General features: G+C 29.4%; 3 protein-coding genes across 4 annotated transcripts; 1 reads left to right on the top strand and 2 right to left on the bottom strand.

The window, feature by feature from the left end:
* Positions 1–1,049: 1,049 nt before the first annotated feature.
* Positions 1,050–3,863, bottom strand: LOC119672503. The gene is made up of 3 exons (XM_038083563.1): positions 3,590–3,863; positions 3,367–3,502; positions 1,050–1,803 (listed from the first exon to the last, which is right to left on the bottom strand). Exons 1-3 carry the CDS (start codon positions 3,590–3,592, stop codon positions 1,133–1,135), a joined length of 810 nt encoding a protein of 269 aa, XP_037939491.1. The 5' UTR covers positions 3,593–3,863; the 3' UTR covers positions 1,050–1,132.
* Positions 3,864–4,608: 745 nt separating this feature from the next.
* On the top strand, positions 4,609–5,693 carry LOC119672504. 2 transcript variants are annotated; one of them, XR_005251910.1, is made up of 4 exons: positions 4,609–4,830; positions 4,893–5,035; positions 5,090–5,357; positions 5,416–5,693. XR_005251910.1 is itself a non-coding variant. In XM_038083564.1 (3 exons), exons 1-3 carry the CDS (start codon positions 4,680–4,682, stop codon positions 5,213–5,215), a joined length of 420 nt encoding a protein of 139 aa, XP_037939492.1. In that variant the 5' UTR covers positions 4,609–4,679; the 3' UTR covers positions 5,216–5,402. The 2 variants fall into 2 exon arrangements, 1 of the variants encoding a protein (XP_037939492.1); XM_038083564.1 differs by lacking the exon at positions 5,416–5,693 and having other exon boundaries at positions 5,090–5,402.
* A 2,578-nt stretch (positions 5,694–8,271) lies between these two features.
* LOC119672496 (caprin homolog) lies at positions 8,272–12,558 on the bottom strand. Its single transcript, XM_038083554.1, has 4 exons — positions 12,182–12,558; positions 11,035–11,217; positions 10,793–10,959; positions 8,272–10,732 (listed from the first exon to the last, which is right to left on the bottom strand). Exons 1-4 carry the CDS (start codon positions 12,413–12,415, stop codon positions 8,296–8,298), a joined length of 3,021 nt encoding a protein of 1,006 aa, XP_037939482.1. The 5' UTR covers positions 12,416–12,558; the 3' UTR covers positions 8,272–8,295.
* Between the last annotated feature and the right edge of the window lie 5,710 nt (positions 12,559–18,268).

Raw genomic sequence — 18,268 nt, 5'->3', positions numbered from 1 at the left:
AAAAAAATACAACAATATAAAAAAATATTATAAAAATATAAAAAAATATTATAAAATATATAAAAAAATTCTAGACGATTTAGCCTATTTAAGTCTAATTTGTCATCGCTCAAACGAAAAGAGATTCTTATTACAGATAAAAAATTATTCGGAAATATAAAATTTCTCATAGCTTAAAGAAAAAATCTTATTAAAGACTAGTAAATTTTTAAAAACAAAAATTCCCAGACGAGCTTAGCTTATTTGAATCTAATTAAAAAAAAAATCTCGTAACAGACTGATACTAAAACTGATGCTGAATGTTTAGTAACTTTGTAATGATGATGTAGTGTAAGTTACTAAAAAAAATAGTGAAAAAGACTTTTCTTGCAAAACCTTGAAAAACGAGATCCTTAAAGATAACTAATATGGATACTTGAGTTTTGTATTTGAAGCCTGAGTTAGGAGACTAAAAAAAATAAAATACCTAGAATATAACATAATAATACTACACAAGAATATAAGCGTTAAGGAACTAGATTGAGAATTATAAAAGGAATAGGAATATAATTCGTTTTGGGGGTTTGGAGCTTTTTGTGCTACATTCTATCTGGAGTAATCTAAGCTAAAATTACAAGCAAAACTATCTTGAGAATCCAGTATTAGATACGAAGCTCAAGTTATGAATTTTAGTATTGTGTATAGAGTATAAAAAAATTATTAAATATTTTTATAGAAACTATTCAGTTTGAGAGCCGATAGCAAATATCGGTTCAGAAGTAAAAAATACGTTTTAATTAATCTAACCTCAGATATAATTACAACAGAACAGAAGCTTTTTCTCGTTTGAGATAAGTTCAAATCTTACAAACAATTTATAATAAAAATACTTTATTATTATTACTATAGAATTATGGATATATGATTAAAGTCTTTCCCATTTGAGGTAAGTTAAAATTTTAACAACATTAAGAATAAAAATACTTTATTATTATAATTTTGGAATAATGGATATATGATTAAAGCCTTTCTTTTATTTGAGGTAATTTATTATAATTATGGAACAACATCTCTAAAAAATAGAGAACGCAATGTATTGCTGGACTTACATTATCTTATCTAATTATTAATACTAATATAATATTATATTATATTACGAATTATCAAATGAATCCAAATGGCAGTAATTAGAAACCGTTGAATATGGTCGATGAGGAGTCATGTTTAGAATATCTGCTTCTGCATCAGATATTGATTGAAAAACTTGTGATCTTACCTTATGCTGATATATGGGTGGCATTTGTTTGGTAGCTTGATACATGGACATGAAAAATGTATAAAGAGGATCACTACTTTCTTCGCTCTTTTTATTTTTATTTTGATTTATGTTTTTTGTATCTTCTGCTGATTGTTCTAAACTTTGATGGTAAGGCTGCATTGAACGTTTAATAAGATCACATGAATCATTATCAAAATTCTTCTTTTCTTCCTTTACGTAATTAATCTCTTTACCCACTTCAACAATATTATCGTCATCTTGAGGTTGTAATTCACTTTCATCTTTACATTCTTCTTCTACTTCAACCATTTCAAAAGGTAGATATGTTGTGGAATCATATGAAAATTGAGAATCATTGCAGGTATGATCAAAGGTATAACCTTCACGGTTTCCAACTGATGTAAATTTTTCAAGAAATGACATTTTATTTTGATATCGCCATGGCTTTATATGTTCGGCTCCACTTTTCTGCATTTTTATTTGTCGCCGTCTTGCATCTCGATAGCTGCCTCTTAATCTAAGCCACATAGTTTTTGCATTTTCTCCTATAAAATCAAAAAAAAAAAAAATTAATTAAGCTTTATACGATTTATTGCTTGGCTTTATATTATTTATATTAGATTTAAATTAAATTTAGATATATAGATATTTTTTGGAGTTCAATGGTATAAGAACTGATTATGAAGAACTGATGATTAAGAACTAATAATAAAAGTATAGGTTAGGTGAAATGAGAGTTGGTAGAACTTTTCTAGCATAAGTAGTGCACTTCCAACAGATGCTTCTAAATATATATTTACTATTATGTTGAGGCTAGTTGAGTCAAAGCACTTGAGCACTTATACTCTCTATTGTCTGCGAGCTTTTTTCATAACCCCTCTTTTGGCCTTGACTGGATTATTGTTTATCACCTTTTCAGACCTTAGATCTGCATACCTACCCGAGGAACCATTCTGAGATTCGATAACGCGGTGTTGGTAAGTCTGTCAGTTTTCGTAAATAATTTCCGGGCTCTATCCTTTATGAACTTTTTGATCGAATAAATCTTGAGCTCCATGAGAATCTCATTTGTCCTAATGTACCATGGTATTTGAAAAGTCTTCTCAGAGTCTGGCTTTGTGCAATTTCTAGCTGGGGAATATTTGGACTTTGCTAAATGCTACACATCCATATGGAAGTGACGGTCGAATTATTTGGTTATATAACAACTTCCTCATTTGTCCTAATGTACCATGGTACTTGAAAAGTCTTCTCAGAGTCTGGCTTTGTGCAATTTCTAGCTGGGGAATATTTGGACTTTGCTAAATGCTACACATCCATATGGAAGTGACGGTCGAATTATTTGGTTATATAACAACTTCCTGTTCTTAATATTGGGATTTTTATTTTTGAATAGTGATTGGAGATGATGAACAATTTTGGCACAGCTAATTCTTGAAGTTGAAGATGTTTAAACCATGTGAATCGTTTGTTCACCGTGATGCCTAGATATTTAATACTATTCTCCCAGTTTATTACCATATCTCCCACTCTCACTCTCGCCGGGTTCTGTCTCCACTTACGCGTAATAAACAGAGCCTTGGTTTTTTCATTATTGACCTTTATTTTCCATTTCTGGAAATACTTCAGTATGAGGTTTATATGTTACTTATTGTAGCATCTGTTGGAACTACACTACTTGTGCTAGTGAAGTTCTATCAACTACCAATTCTCATTCCACATAACTAGTTTTATTACTACTTATTAATAACTTTATATATATATATATGTATAGCCACTATTAAAAAGTTGTGGGGTTTCTGCACATTAATGCTTAATAATAAAAAAAAAACCTACTGTAAAGGTGTGGTTCTACACATATGTTTATATATTATGATTGGGAGAGTAGCACTATTCAGTTTTGTAATAAATTAATATTGTTTTTAACACTTATTAGGAAATTTTTAATTATACAACTTCAAGATAAATGGAAACTTTAATATTTTGTATATGCAAAAAATGTCTAGAATAGAAGTCCAGCCTGAAATACGCCATGCACAGAGGACCCGTGCAAAATTTGAATTGCTTTGATTCAAATCGGATTTTAGATCAGCTCTAAAGTCACTTACCATTTGTAAAATGTAAACGCTTTGCAATGGTATTCCATATTATCCATTTCAATTTTGTTTTCATATAATTAGGATGGTTCGTGTCGTATAGTTCTTTGTGCTCTTTTACTGCTTCTATTAGTTCTTCAGCAGACATCTATAATTTTATGCAGACAATTAGAAACAATTTAATTTAAATATTTAGTTTATTATTAAAATAATTTTATTATGTTGAATAACTTACCATTACTTCTTTTCAATAACAATAATTCAAATAAATAAACACGATATACGTGCACACAGTAAACCGCACACTGTTTATTTAAGCGCAGCGTGCCAGGCTCGCACGTAAACGGTGACAGATTCTCGACGCCACCTCAAACACGGCGACATTTGCTTTACTAGAGGTATTCTGTGTATCGTTGCATATGTAAAATTATTTGAATTTACAAAAATCAAAAAAAAAATCCCTTTCTTATGATTCTGCATTGATTTCCACGGAAGTATGCAAGACCATATTTTCAACACCAATTACCTCTTTCATATGTGATTTTCAAGACTCTATTGTGAATAAAACTACTTTTGTCACTGTTCACAGGACAATACTTTAGCGAAACTCTCAAGTTTTGTTGACAATTGTTTGATTTTATATCTATTTTGCGACCGAGATAGTGCTATAATATACATATAAATGCACAAACTTAAATTACCCATTAATTCTGCAACAACAATCTCCAGCACAGCATTCTACCTTTTCTGCTTTTTACATTTCCTGAAAACATGTGAAGCAACAACAACAATACTCTTAAAAATCTTCAGATTTAGGTTTTATTCCCAAACGATTTTACGGCTTAAGTTTTAGTGCAGCCAAATTTAAAATCAGTCTATTGTGAATGTTCACTGGAAATAATATATAAATAATATACAAACAAAAGTAAAATAACTTAATGCTTCTACTAAAATTTTAACTTAATTAATAATTCTGATGCTACTGTTTTATTGTTTATGTAAATTTTGGCTAATTAAGTGACATTATAGTAACAACAAATTTTTATATATAATATAAATATTATATATTAAATACAAGTACAAATATACAAACTAAATATATAAATATATATATATATATATATATACAAACTAAATACATAAATATATAAAACTAAACTAAAAATTTGTGCCAACACAAATTTGGCACTAATTTCGTATGAAATCGTTTATCAACACTACTTTTTCGTATATCAGCTGTTGAGCTGCCAGACTCACACTGAATCGTTTGTTATTTGCCGCATAATATTAAATATAAATAGAAAAATTTTAATCACTGAAAAATAATGGATGCTTTTTATAAATATCGGTACAGTATCATCGCTGGAACTTTTGCTGCTGGTGGCAGTTTTTTCGGGAAATTACCTACCTTTTTAGTGGAAAAACAATACCTATCACATTTACCCCTCAACAATTCTGCATATGCTACTTCCTTGGGTAATATATTTCTTCCTTATTTAATTTGTTAATACTTATTTATTTAATATTTTATTGTTCAGAATATGTGTTTCGTGTATTGCCAATTTTATTAATGATTTTATGTAATGTTATGAATTGGAGATATTTTTTGAAAGCGTTGCAAACAGCCGAACAAACAATATTCGTAACCGTGCTTACAACCGCAACAAATTATATTGTCTCGGTAAAATATATTTAAAATATTTTGATATTCTTTTATTTAATTTAATATATTCAGTTTGTTTTAGCTTCATTCATTTATCAAGAAGTCATCACCTTTTTATCTACAATTGGTACCACATTTATTATTGGAGGGCTGTGGTTTTTGTGCAGTAGTCAAGAGATAAATAAAAAATCCAAATAAGAAGCAGTACTGGATACTAATTAGCAGTACATGTTTAAAAATATAAAAGAATTCCGATTATCAAAATTAGTAGAGTAGCAAAATCTAATAAGAAAAACTGTGATAAAAAGTACTTATGCTGCTGTTTTAGCACTTTAAAGTGGTAACACACTAAAAACTATTTACAAAATTTTGAACTATGACAAATTACCGTTATTTAGATATATAAAATATAGTGCCAGCTCCCTTAAATGAGCACCGATGAAATCAGCAAAGTCAGTTTGGTTAAAAAAATTATTAATTTTATGAAACGTACTACGTATGCAAAATAGAAACTGAGGCCTAACAACATTTCAAGGCTGAAATAGATGCCCATAAAAAAGGGTTTTCATATTTATATACAGTCAAACCTCTCTATAACGAAGTCGGTAATGCCTGCAAAAAACTACGTTATAGAGAGCTTAAACAAATTTTCTTTTATTGGTCTTTTTTTACTGGGATTTATGTACGTATTTATTTTAAAAATATATTTAATTCATGTTTGTTCATATAAACATACATTATATTAAAAACGTTAATCATATATTGGTTTGTATTTAGAAAACTTATTTTTAATAATTACTATTAAATTTATTATTATATATATTATAATTAATTATTTTATTCAGTTCAAAAAAAATCTGTTATTGTTGCTTGTTTGGACATTTTAACTTTTTTTATTGTCAAGAAATTTATCCAACAAGTTAATAGACTCAAGATTTCTAAACCTCTAAAAATTCTCTAGCATTAGCTTAAAAGCGAGAGCACACAGGTGTGTTTAGTGATGACTCTTTCATTTAAAATTTTTACTGTCAGCAAATGCACATAATGTCGTTCCCTTGCTCTTCACCATTCCATACGCGAACCAAAAGAAGTCCTAATCCCTATTATAAACTGAATAACATATTTACAAGCTCAAATCGATTAGGATACAACTCGCAAAGAAGTTTCTCATAAGTTAAAACGTGTAAGTTTAGTCTTTAACTTGGTTTTCACTATAGATAGGTTTAAATAAATGAAAAAAAATAAAAAATCACTGTCTTCAACAAAACTTCGTTATAGAGAGGTTTGACTGTATTTATATATATATATATACAGTTTTCATGTATATGTAAATATATATAGCAATGCACCTATGCAATGGTATATTTATAAATACAAATAACAGTAAATAGATAATAATTGACTATATAAATTATAATTAAGACTAGTAAAATATAATATGTAAAAGTAATTGCTGTATATTTTTATATAATTATTTAAATATATATTGTAAATAATTATATATGGATATATGTATAATCTATATAATTTTATATACTATATAAATAAAGTGATGTATTTAATCAGAAATGTGTGATGTATTTAAATGATTTATGTCTGCTCTAAGCATATGTATAAAATTATGATAAATAAAAATGTTTTTATTACTAATCTAAGTTACGTTCCTGTTAATATGTATCAATGTAATTCTGTACTACGTAAATCATAGAGTAACAACTATCAATTCAAATCTTACTCTATTATGGAAATTTGCAGCAATTTTCTTTTAAAAATTATCTTAACTCTCGTCATTTCCGCGCACAGGGATGTTTAAAACCTTATGGGTTCCATCTCTATGCTTATTAAGCAATATTGCTATTTATTTCTTTGAGATTGCATCCTCCCATCCAATACCATTTGCATCTCAATATTTCTTCTGTAGCTCAAATTTAGGTTGTACGAGTCCACACATTGATATTGGATCCTCTGTGTAATAATACTCTTCCATGTTTCACTTTCATGAGATCAGCTCTCCCAAATTCTCTATAATCATATTAAATAAGTGAAGTTTTGCAAAAGTACATTATATGGCAGCAGTTCCATCTGATTTCAATAAAATAAACTCTAATATTATTGTTAATTTGCAATAACTCTCCTGCAATAGACAGATACTTTACTATTATCCACTCTCAACTTAAATGAATTTCATACAAAATTTTGTGTGGTATGCAAGACATACATCGTTGTTCATATTATTTTTCTTCTTTACATAGTTTTTGCATGCGTATTGTTGCTTTTCGCTTTCTTTTGCTTATCAACTCAATTAAAATGTATATATTACGCGGTGAAGAATATTTCAGTTGAAAAAATATATTAACATAAATTAATTGACCGTTAAACTAATACGTATAGTCTAATTCGTTTAATAAGTACATTTCTGTATAAAATGTTTAAAATAAATATTTTTGATACTAAAATTCTTAACTCTTACATTATATCTGAAATTTGTACAGTTCATTCATTCTGCAAAATATTACGAGCGAAATTTTTGTTGTTAATGGTTGATATGCTTTATGTTAATCTGAATAATCAGCATTCAAATTTTTTTTTTCAAAAACATAAATGTAATCCACATTAAGCGACCTTCCATCTTTTTATGTTATTATTAAAAAATCCTTTTTGTTTTGTATATAGATATATAAACACAAATTTTTATTTAACAAATAAAAAAATTAATTCTCATATTTAATTACTATTCGGATCTGTTTTCTTTTTAAAATACTGTTATTATACTTAAGATTGCATGAAATCATAAAATTGCGTCTTAAATTATTTTCCCCCTATTAAATGCCCACTCTGCTACAAATCCTCTGAAGCGCAGCCTTTTACAGATCTGGAGCAGTAAGTTAAGCAGTTTAATAGGTGTTTATTTCTTAAGTAGTAGAAGCTAATTACTAAATTCTTAGCTATTTTAAGAACAATTTAACCATTGAATATAATTAATGTAATTACTTTTATTTATTAAAAACGATGAACATAAAATAAAGTTTCTTAATGAAATTAGTATGTTTTTCGTTTCTTTTGAAGTATATATGTTTCTTACTTTTCTGTATAATAATTACTTTTCGTATAAATTAGATATATAACTCTTTTAGTAATTCATGATGTTTGCTATTTTCAACTTTTTATTAGGTTTTTTTTATTTTTGCGCTTTTCTTAGATATTAATTTTATGTACTCTGGGTTCTTATATTTCTCTAAACATGATTTGTTTTTAAAACAAATAAAATGCTGCTTGTTTTAGTTTTTGTCTAAGCCACCACCCATGGGCATCCTATTGGATTGTCGGGGATTCATATAAGATGCATTGGAGGAACCACCATTGTTACTACCATTATTGTTGCGTCCCATTGCACGCGGTGGTCCATTGCCACGAACATTAGAGCCGTTACGAGTGTTGCGGTAGTTGTTGGAGCCCTCATAACGGGTGTTGTCTTTACCGTAAATGTTCCCACCACCATTTTGGTAATATGTACCGGTTGAGGAACTCTCATTATTTCTGAAGTACATACCACTACTGCCATTACCACGGTTACCGTTTTGCTGTGATGAGTAATTGTTAGGTCGACCACGATATCCACCGCTTCCTCCTGTTCGTCCACGATCATCACGGCGGTCATCACGATCACGTCGATCGTCGCCACGACGTTGATAAGGGCCTCGACCACCACCGCGTCCACCATAGCCGCCATCTGGTTGATTCGAGTTCCAATGGTTAGTTTCATGCGAATTGTCGGATGATGTAGATGCTTCACCATAACTGTTGGCACCGCCGCCATTATTATTATTATTGTTGTTGTTGTTGTTGTTGCCACCACTGGCCCATTCATTCTTACGTGGTACTATATTTGATGGCTGCGGTGCTACTACACTACTTACTTCAGTACTCCACTTACCATCTAAGCCCCCTGGTTTCAAAACATTTGTAAGAGCGGCAGTAGCAGTAGCATTTGTTTGAGCTAACGATGAACTATTTGTTACTGGACGTGTTGAAGTAAGCGAAGCTTCCCATTCTTTAACTGAATCGGAACTGAAGTTATGAGTTTCCTCTGTGCCTTTAGTTTCTTCTGTTGGATTCGGTTTCAAAGCTCCTGTTGCTGCCAGTTGTTGAACTTGTTGTTCATAGGAGAGAGATGAAACGACTGGATTATCAAAAGAAAATCCGACACTAGGAGTAGTAACATCACCTGGTTGCATACCTAAAGTTTGAGGTGGTGCCTGCTGAGGTGGTATTCTTGCTTGAGGCGCAGCTAATCGTGCCATAATCATCATTGGTTGTTGTTGTGGGTCATTAAGCAATATTTGCTGCTGCGCGTTATTACCCACATTTATTACATCCTGTTGATGCAAAAGTTGTTGTTGTTGTTGCTGCAATGTGCTAACAGGGGAAAATAATTGTGGTTTTTGCTGAAACATTGGGCTTGGTGTGGTGCTGCTTAGAGTTGGGGTATTGTTATTATTGATTGTTGGTGTTTGTACATGTTGAATGGGCGGGAATGACTGATTAGTGAACGTTTGTGTTGGAATCGGTTGTGTGGGGGGTTGTTGTTGTGTTTGCATGTTATTTACTATTAACTGTTGTTGCGAGTGCGATTCTTGAACTTTATGCAATTCAGTAGGCGTATGAATTTCAGTATGCGGATTCATAATATTAACAGGTGCTGGTTGTTGTTGTTGCTGCAGCTGAATAGTTTGTTGCTGTTGTTGATCATAGACAACATTGTTTACTGGTACACCGCTACCTGTTACAGTACCAATTTCCGGCGAATCCAACTCACTGTCCTGCAGGAAGTAGAAATTACCACCACCAATTACTTCTGCTAACGGACGTATGTTCTGCAAATATTGCTGCTTAAAAAAGCCCTGCTCGACAGCACGTACCGTTGTTGGTGGATAATGGCCTGGTTGTGGGGCTCCGTGCAATGCCATTGCTGCACCTTGAGATAGTTGGGCTCCTACTGGACTACCAGCTAGTTGACGCTGCTGCGTGGGTGGGCCTCCAACTATCTGAGGTGGTGGTGGAACTTGCGGCACATTAATGATACCACCTGGCTGTACCTGCTGTAACTGAGTAGGAGCTTGTATTTGCATTTGCTGAGGATACATATTTAAATGGACAGGAGTTGCTGTACCGGAAGGTGGTCCTGGTTGGAAATTTTGCCCAGTTACAACTGCAACCTGCGCTGGAGCCTGCATGCCAGTTGGAGTTTGTGTGGAAGTTTGGGTATTTAACTGTTGTGACTGACCCTCAACTTCTTTTACAATATTTTTCTGCTGTGTGAACTCCAACGTGGGAAGGGGATTTTGCAATAAACCACAACTGTCACTGCTCGAAACTGAGACAGATTGTAGCTCAGCATTTCCATTATCACCATCCGACAAATTCATTTTCTCTACACCTTCTTCCAATGATTCTTCTACAGCTACAGTATCTTCAATCAAATTTCCAACTGCTTCATCCGAAACTGGTTCCGGACCATGCAAGTAAATCTTATCCAAATACCCACAGTCCTGAATTTGATTGAAAATCTTATGCAAATTTTCAAATGTTGTCTCTCCGTACTGTTTTGGGCGATTATCAATTGTCATGGAGAAGATTTCAGCAGCTTTTTGTGCAGAAGCAGCGTATAAAGCATCATCAACTGTTTCAGGACGACGTATTTGAACATCAACATAACTGTGACATTAAGCAAATAATTATTTTATAAATTTAATTAAATAATTTGTATAGACGTACAATTTATCCAATGCTTCAAAATCACTTGCTTCCAACTTAATCGCATCGTTGTCACCATTAAGGAAGTCAGCACGAATGGTTTCGTCAGAAAAACAAGTTAGGATATTTTGTATAATAAGCACTTCACGAATTTTGGCCGTTTCGGCTTGCGCCTTTATTACTATATCCTACAAAAAATAGAGAGACAGACAGTGAGTCATAATATCATAATAATTGAGTAAAGTAGTTTTATAATGACTTACCTTGCGTGCTTGCTTTTTCTGCTCCTTTTCACCATCCTTTATGAACTGCTGCATTTGTTTAGCAAGATCTCGACATAATTCCAAAGAAGCGATCACACCGTCATACTTTGCCACCGCAGCTCTTTGATCGGAGCTCAACTCCTTTCCTGTGGCTTGTATTGCACGGTAAGATTCCAACTTTGTCTAGTTATTCACGAAAATTTAATAGTATTAAACACTTGTATAAAGTATAGTATAAGCAAAAACATATTTTTATTACTTTTACTTGAACTCTCTTGCTTAGTAAAATAAAGTAAACAAAAATAAATAAATTAGTATATCAGCAAATAGCGGGGATTCAACGAAAGCAAACATTAGCAGACAAATGCGCAATACGTGTTTGTTTACTGGCAGATTCATTTTATTTTCATAAACAGTTGCAGAAAACAGTAGTAATGCAAAAGAGCATAAAATATTGTTTATGACGCATTTGGCATTTCGTTACAAATGTATTTTAAACAAAGGCCGCTGCGAAAGGGATTTTATCAGTGACAAATCACACAATAACAAAACAAAAGTTCTTCACTCGTATTGAGTACTGAGACAAGTGGTATGCAAAGTTTTTAAGGTCCATACATTTTCATTCAACATCTCTAGCCAATTTGTATATTTTATTTAAATTTTTTGTATATTTTGTTTATTCTGTTATCAATTTTTGTTTTTTTACCTGCTTTACACTTTTCGTGTATTATTTTTTGTGTATAAACAAGGTGGCAACTGCAATAAACATGGCGTCGCGAAAATCTGCGAAACGTACCGATAGAACACGACAAAGAGCGACATCACAAAAATGGTGGTATAAAACAATTCAGAACTTCAAATATATTTTAATTTAACACTTTGACTTAACTTAAAAGCACTTTTGTCAAACAATTATTTTCAATAAATAAATGCACTTCAAATGGATTTCATATTTTGCCGGGTTATATTGCATTTTGTTCTACTACTTAAACCATAACATATATAGAGTAAAGGACTTAAAAGCATTATATTAAAAGAAAAATAATAACAATTAAAATTGTACACTTAACAGTTGCTTTTTTAGGGCATCACTATTGTACCCCAGACACTGTAAAACTATTTATAAAATTAATTTTATGTTAATTACCTTGCGTTTTTCCAAATTACGTATTTTATGTTCAATGGTAGTAATAGACTGCTTTATTGGATTATTGATGTCAATGCTTGTATTAGATCCTGATACGCCAACTCCAGTAATAGCAACGCTTTTTTCCTTTGTAATGCTGGTGCTGCTTTCAGCATTGCTGCTAATCGACGGGTCTGAACTTTTCTCAGTAGCGGTTATAGAACCGCTCGATGACTTTCCGGCAGCCGAAGGCATATTTTCTATAAATTTATGCTAATATTAATTAGATGATTATTATTATTTCTTATATTAAATATTAGTGCACAAAGTCTCGCAGCACGCACTGAGAAAAATATGAAACGAATGAAAATGATGTCTAGTTATCATTCAATCTCTTTTCGTTCAAAGCAAGATATGCAAGTACGATGTGGAAAAAATATTTTGACAGCTCTGATAACATGTTCTTTATAGCAAAATCTTTTTTCAGAATGTTTTAATAAATTTATTTAATGTTATTAAAAAATTTAAATAAATAGCTAAAAAATATATTTTTCATGATTAGCAAACTTAATTTAATTCATTTATTTCATACTTCAAATTAACTCAAACCGCTTGAGGAACTTATTTTAACATGAACTACATTAATTCTTTTGCTTACATTTAAAATAGAAAACTAAATCTTTTCTTAAAAATATTTTAATAAATTTATTTATGTCAACAAAAAATTTTAATAATATTTAAAACATATTTATTTTATGATTAGCAAACTTAATTAAATTAATTTTTTTATACTTAATATCATTTCAAAGCGCTTGAAGAGTTTATTTTAACGTTAACCACATATAATTGTTTACAAATGATGTAGAAAACTAAATACATATCTATTTTAAATAGAATGATATATATATTAAATTTAAATTTTAGACGTACACATTACTAGATTAACGTTTTCACATTTTTAGAAAATTGGTGTTGCCACTGATTCATAATCACGTTTCATTGTATATTTATTAACACAATTTTAAACATTATTTATGTATCGTTTGCACAAAGCGCGAACTTTAGGTTGACAGCTGATAAGCTGTAAAATATGTTTTGTGAAAAGCAGATCTTTTTACATAAGATTTAGATTAATATGGATATAAATATTTGTCATTAATTGAAGTTAAACATAAACATTAAATAAATAATTTACAAAACAGTTTTACGATAATTATTAAAATATAGCCGCCGTCCATCCATAAATGGCATTATTAATAGCTGCGTTTCAGCACCCAATCTGGATCTTCTTTGCTGATATGATACGAATCACATGCGAAAGTAACTGGCAACGCATCACACATGTCAGCTGTATTTATTTACAAAATTTTATTTTGATTTATATGAATAATTTTGGCGTTTAAAGAATAGTTGAAAAAATCTTATATATAAAAAATAAAAAAATATACAGTAGAAGATCTCAAATTATAACCACTTGGCTTTTCAGGTAGTTCGAACATTCTATACAAAAAATTTTTTTTACAGTTGAAATCAATTCTCTTTAGGTATTACTGTATAAAATATTGAGTAATGCTTGTTTGGTTTTTAGTTTTAGTCAAATTTTTTTAAATGTTATCATTACAGAGAGTTAAAAGATTGGTCATGCAATCAGTAAGAATCGAGTCATTCTTTTTGCACCAATTTATTAAGATATTTACGCTCTAATCGCTTCAGAATAAGATATATTTGGTGTGAGATTGGGAACGTTGACTTCAATGTTGTTTGAAGTATCATTATCGGTATTAAACAAATACTCAGATCCGTTCTGAACTTTCATTTTTTAAGCGTTTCATTATGGGAGTTCCCCCTTTTATTTTTTTTGAAACAAAATACGCACAATAACATGTCTTAACTAACTAATTTATACAAAACTTACAAAAAAACAGAAAGCAGAAGCAGAAACTTAAAGAAAAAACAAATTATTTAAAAATTTAAACTAAAAGTTCTAAAAATAACCAAAAGTTCTTTTTAGAGTTCGAATTTGTGAGAGTTCTACTGTATATATGTATATATCTACTGTATATATAAAATATAAAATCTGCTGAAATGTTTGAAATTTTAAATGTAAGTCTTTTATTTATTATTTACTTTAAAACTTAACTTCTGTAGTAAATAAATGAAAACTGCAGATTTTAATAGAATTATCGAGCGACAATGACATTCTACCACTCGCTTATTTAACACTAGTTCATGTGTATTAACTTTTGAGGATGAGGTGCATCAACATGGAAATATAGTGAATTTTGTGATACAAATTTTCATAATAATTATTAATTTAAAAAAATAAAAATAAAAATAAAACGCTATTTTTTCGCCAAACTCCGTTTTCACTTGTCGTTTTGTTTATATTATTTTTTTGCACCGTATCATATGTTAAAATCGCATTGCCAACGACATTTCGCAGTTTAATTGCTGGTTCACCCCATTGTTATTGTTTTGCAGCGCAGCTAACAATTACATTAGTAATACTTTGAACTTATGCGGTTTTCGATCGGAAAATCTGGCGCAACTTTATCAATCGAGATTCGCTTTTAATGCAATTTTCGATTTTATTTTCGATTGGTAAATCTCGAGCGAAATGTAAAACACTCGAGATTAATTAATAACACTCTAGACACTTTGCAAGAGTTGCAAAATTACCCTAACATTAACAGCCGTTCTATATGACTTTACAAATAAAGTGTAATTTGATGCAATATATTCATGGAATATATAAATGTCTACTCATACTACTACAAAAATGTTAGATTATTTCAAAAATGTTTCATTGGACGACAAAATTTAACATATCAAGAGTAAATCTAGATTGAATCTAGATTTACTAAACAAAAACGCCATTATTCTGAAATTTGTATGTCAATTCAATGTTTTAGCACTTTTATGGTATATAAAATATTATTGTTTAAACTTATGAATATGTAATATTTGCTGATTATTATAGATTTCAAAATATTAGAAAAACATTAACTCATGGTTGGAATGAAGCATTTATAGATTTTAATTTTATATATAAAAAAGCAAAAGAAGAAATTATCAATATTAATGGTAAAACTTACCTCTTCTCTTTTTATATTACCTAATTGTCTGTATTACAATCAAGATTCGCACTTTATAACAATATAAAACAAAGTAGTATATATTGTTCTTTTGACTTTACCGTAAATTATTTGTTTGCGAAATTAAAATCTAGAATTCAAATGCGCGCTTTACTAAAAGAGTTATACACACACGCACAGTATGGAATAAGAAACTAATTTTTTTTTACCAATCAAATTTCATATTTCATTTGTAATTTTTGCTAAGGTGACCAGATTATAATTTTGTCATATTAATTTCAACTTCTCATTTTGAATTTTTACAAGTAACTTTGTTTTTTCGAAATTATATCATCAATCTAAACAAAAAATTATTATATGCGGAATTTTGTGAAAGATATTTTTATATGTGACAAAAACGTATTACAAAAATAAAATTTCTGACTGGATTTATTGCACAATATTATTATTGCAATTTGTCTGTATAAAAACATGAACGCTATTGGTAGTCTAATACTACGTTTACATTGTGAGATTAAGAGAACGAGATTAAGTTCTGAATTTTTAATCTCCATCGTTTACACTATACATTGGAGATTAATTTTCATGTTTCTCTCCTGTTATGCTTCGTTTCGTGTCTTTGATAAATTTCTGTATATAAAGCATTTAATTATAATTTTGTACAAAAAATTTAATATATAGTTTTATAACAATAATTTAAAAAATTTTAGTTATAATTATGTATAAAACTAATACTAAACAAATTTAACAAAAATTTACTCATTTCGGCATTTTCAATTTTTGTTTTAGATAGATTTTGACATTTTTCTTCCAATTCTTCTAAGATCGTAAAAAAATCTACGATATTAGGCCATTTGCAGAGTTGCACAGAAAAAAATTTATCATTTCTTAGGAGATTAAAAATTAATCTCGACCAAAACTTGTTTTTTTGGTTAATTATTATGGGTTATGGAGGCACTAAGTCTGATAATTAGCTTCGGTAAAACATCAGTGAAACAAATATCAACAGAAATAAAAATTTATACAAAAATAGTTTATACTTGATTCACATGAGAGTTTTGATTGTAATTATAGTTGTCAAAAAATTTAAACTGACATCTGAAATCAAAAAGTAAAAATATCGATTCACACGACGTAATATTATAATTCGATTATCAGATTTATCATATATCCACGGTTTTTAACTACTTTCACAAAATATTTACCTTGCAAATATGCTGTAATCAACTGTAGCAAAGTTCGTTCACTAAAGATCTTAATGGTAACGTGGCATTACTTAAGAATAAATAAAGGGAAATTGTTCTTAAAATGTCGAATGCAACATTAGGCCTTTTCTTTTGTGAGTATGTCGCAAAAGAACAATAATAAGTACTAATAAGTACTACCGTTGGCGGCAATTTTGGAAGAACCGGAAATTGTGTTAGGCTTATATATGCAAAACATGTTATAAAATTTAAATTTAAAGTTTTCAAAAATGAATAATAATTCTTTACAATTATAGGTAAGAATATTTTATTATTTACATGATTGTGAATGAAATTTGTATTTTTGAGCTTTTTGAGAGATGAGCATAATTTTTTAATTTTAGTAAATGAAAAAGAATTGAGTATTATTTGTAAAATATTTGTTGACAGTTAACTGGAAATTTTGTACGTACTTCCAAAAACCGTTCCAAATAGACGAATTTTTAATCTTGGCAATCAATCATGCAATTTGAGCTGCTCATTAGTTAAGCGGTTTCAAAAAAATTGGACTAAATAAGCCAGCAGTGTTGTTGTTTCATATGTTATTATAAAAATAAACGGTTGTTCTTTTGTGATTTGCTTACAAAAGAAAAAGCCAATTGCAAAACATGTTTTCCAAAAGGGAAATTATTGAAATGACATATGAAATGACATATTTGACACATAAAACAAAATGTAAATAAGCAAAAAATAAACAAAGAGTAAGAATTTTTAAAATGTTTGTTTTTTTTAAATAAATATTATACACAACATATTTTGTAGTTTCTGCGTTTTCCATGATCAATCATTTAATTTTGCTAACAATACAGTTCAAATGTGAACAAACAAAAGCTCTCTTAGAACTTTCACTGAACTTTCTGACACTTAAAAGCTCTTTCACATTCATAAATCAACTTATGTCAATGGAAATGACCGAATGTTAATTTGATTAACATAAATTGATTTAGTTGTAGTGAGAATATGGTATAAGTCGGCTTTGGTGTAAAAAGATGCCGTCCAATATTTCATCTATTTTTAGTTTATTAATAAATATAAGAAAAAACTTTTATACAAACTTTCTGACACTTAAAAGCTCTTTCACATGCTTAAACCAATTTATGTCAATGGAAACGATCGAATGTTAATTTGATTAACATAAATTGATTTAGCTGTAGTGAGAACATGGTATAAGTCGAAAGGCTACTTTTAGAGTTTATTATTTCTATTTTAAGTTTATTAACAAATATAAGAAAAAAAACTTTTTTATAACAATTATTTATTTGATTTTATTAATTTTCAACATTTTGTCTATAATAAAGTACAATATTTGCTTAAACTTGTTCAAAGGTGCTTTAATTTCTTGTTTATAATTTTTATTATTCCTCCATAATTAAAATTATTAATGTACTTTCATAAATTAAATTGAATTAAAATTGAACACAAATGCTTTTATATGAAGTCATTAATATATTGATATGTATACAGTTTGTATGAATATATAATATAAAACTATATATAGTATAAAGAAATAAAAATAGATTAGTAAAAATGTCATGTTAGGTATAAATATTTGATTTTAACTGTTGAATCCACCAGTGGCTGTAAGTCTATTATAAAAGGATGCGGAGTAATTTTTAAAAATATATTTTATAAAATAGAAAAATTAATGTATAAATTAAATATATATGTTGCATTTAGCATTCGATGAATATCGAATGCAGTAAACAGGCAATTTAAAATGGAAGTTTGTAAAATTTATGCAAATTAATTATTTAATTCAAATGGAAGCT

This window comes from Teleopsis dalmanni, chromosome 1 (genome assembly GCF_002237135.1).
Source record: "Teleopsis dalmanni isolate 2A chromosome 1, ASM223713v2, whole genome shotgun sequence".
Classification (NCBI taxonomy): Eukaryota; Metazoa; Arthropoda; class Insecta; order Diptera; family Diopsidae; genus Teleopsis; species Teleopsis dalmanni.
This window is presented reverse-complemented; position numbering and strand designations above follow the sequence as displayed.

Bases quoted from the DNA above. Each gene is read 5' to 3' on its own strand.
- LOC119672504 (XM_038083564.1), top strand. From the start codon at position 4,680: ATGGATGCTTTTTATAAATATCGGTACAGTATCATCGCTGGAACTTTT. The intron at 4,831-4,892 runs GTAATATATTTC...TTTATTGTTCAG, and splicing joins TGCATATGCTACTTCCTTGG to AATATGTGTTTCGTGTATTG. The intron at 5,036-5,089 runs GTAAAATATATT...TAATATATTCAG, and splicing joins CAACAAATTATATTGTCTCG to TTTGTTTTAGCTTCATTCAT.
- LOC119672496 (XM_038083554.1), bottom strand. From the start codon at position 12,415: ATGCCTTCGGCTGCCGGAAAGTCATCGAGCGGTTCTATAACCGCTACT. The intron at 11,218-12,181 runs GTAATTAACATA...GTGAATAACTAG, and splicing joins GTAATTTGGAAAAACGCAAG to ACAAAGTTGGAATCTTACCG. The intron at 10,960-11,034 runs GTAAGTCATTAT...TATTTTTTGTAG, and splicing joins AGAAAAAGCAAGCACGCAAG to GATATAGTAATAAAGGCGCA.
- LOC119672503 (XM_038083563.1), bottom strand. The intron at 1,804-3,366 runs GTAAGTGACTTT...TTGATTTTATAG, and splicing joins GCGTTTACATTTTACAAATG to GAGAAAATGCAAAAACTATG.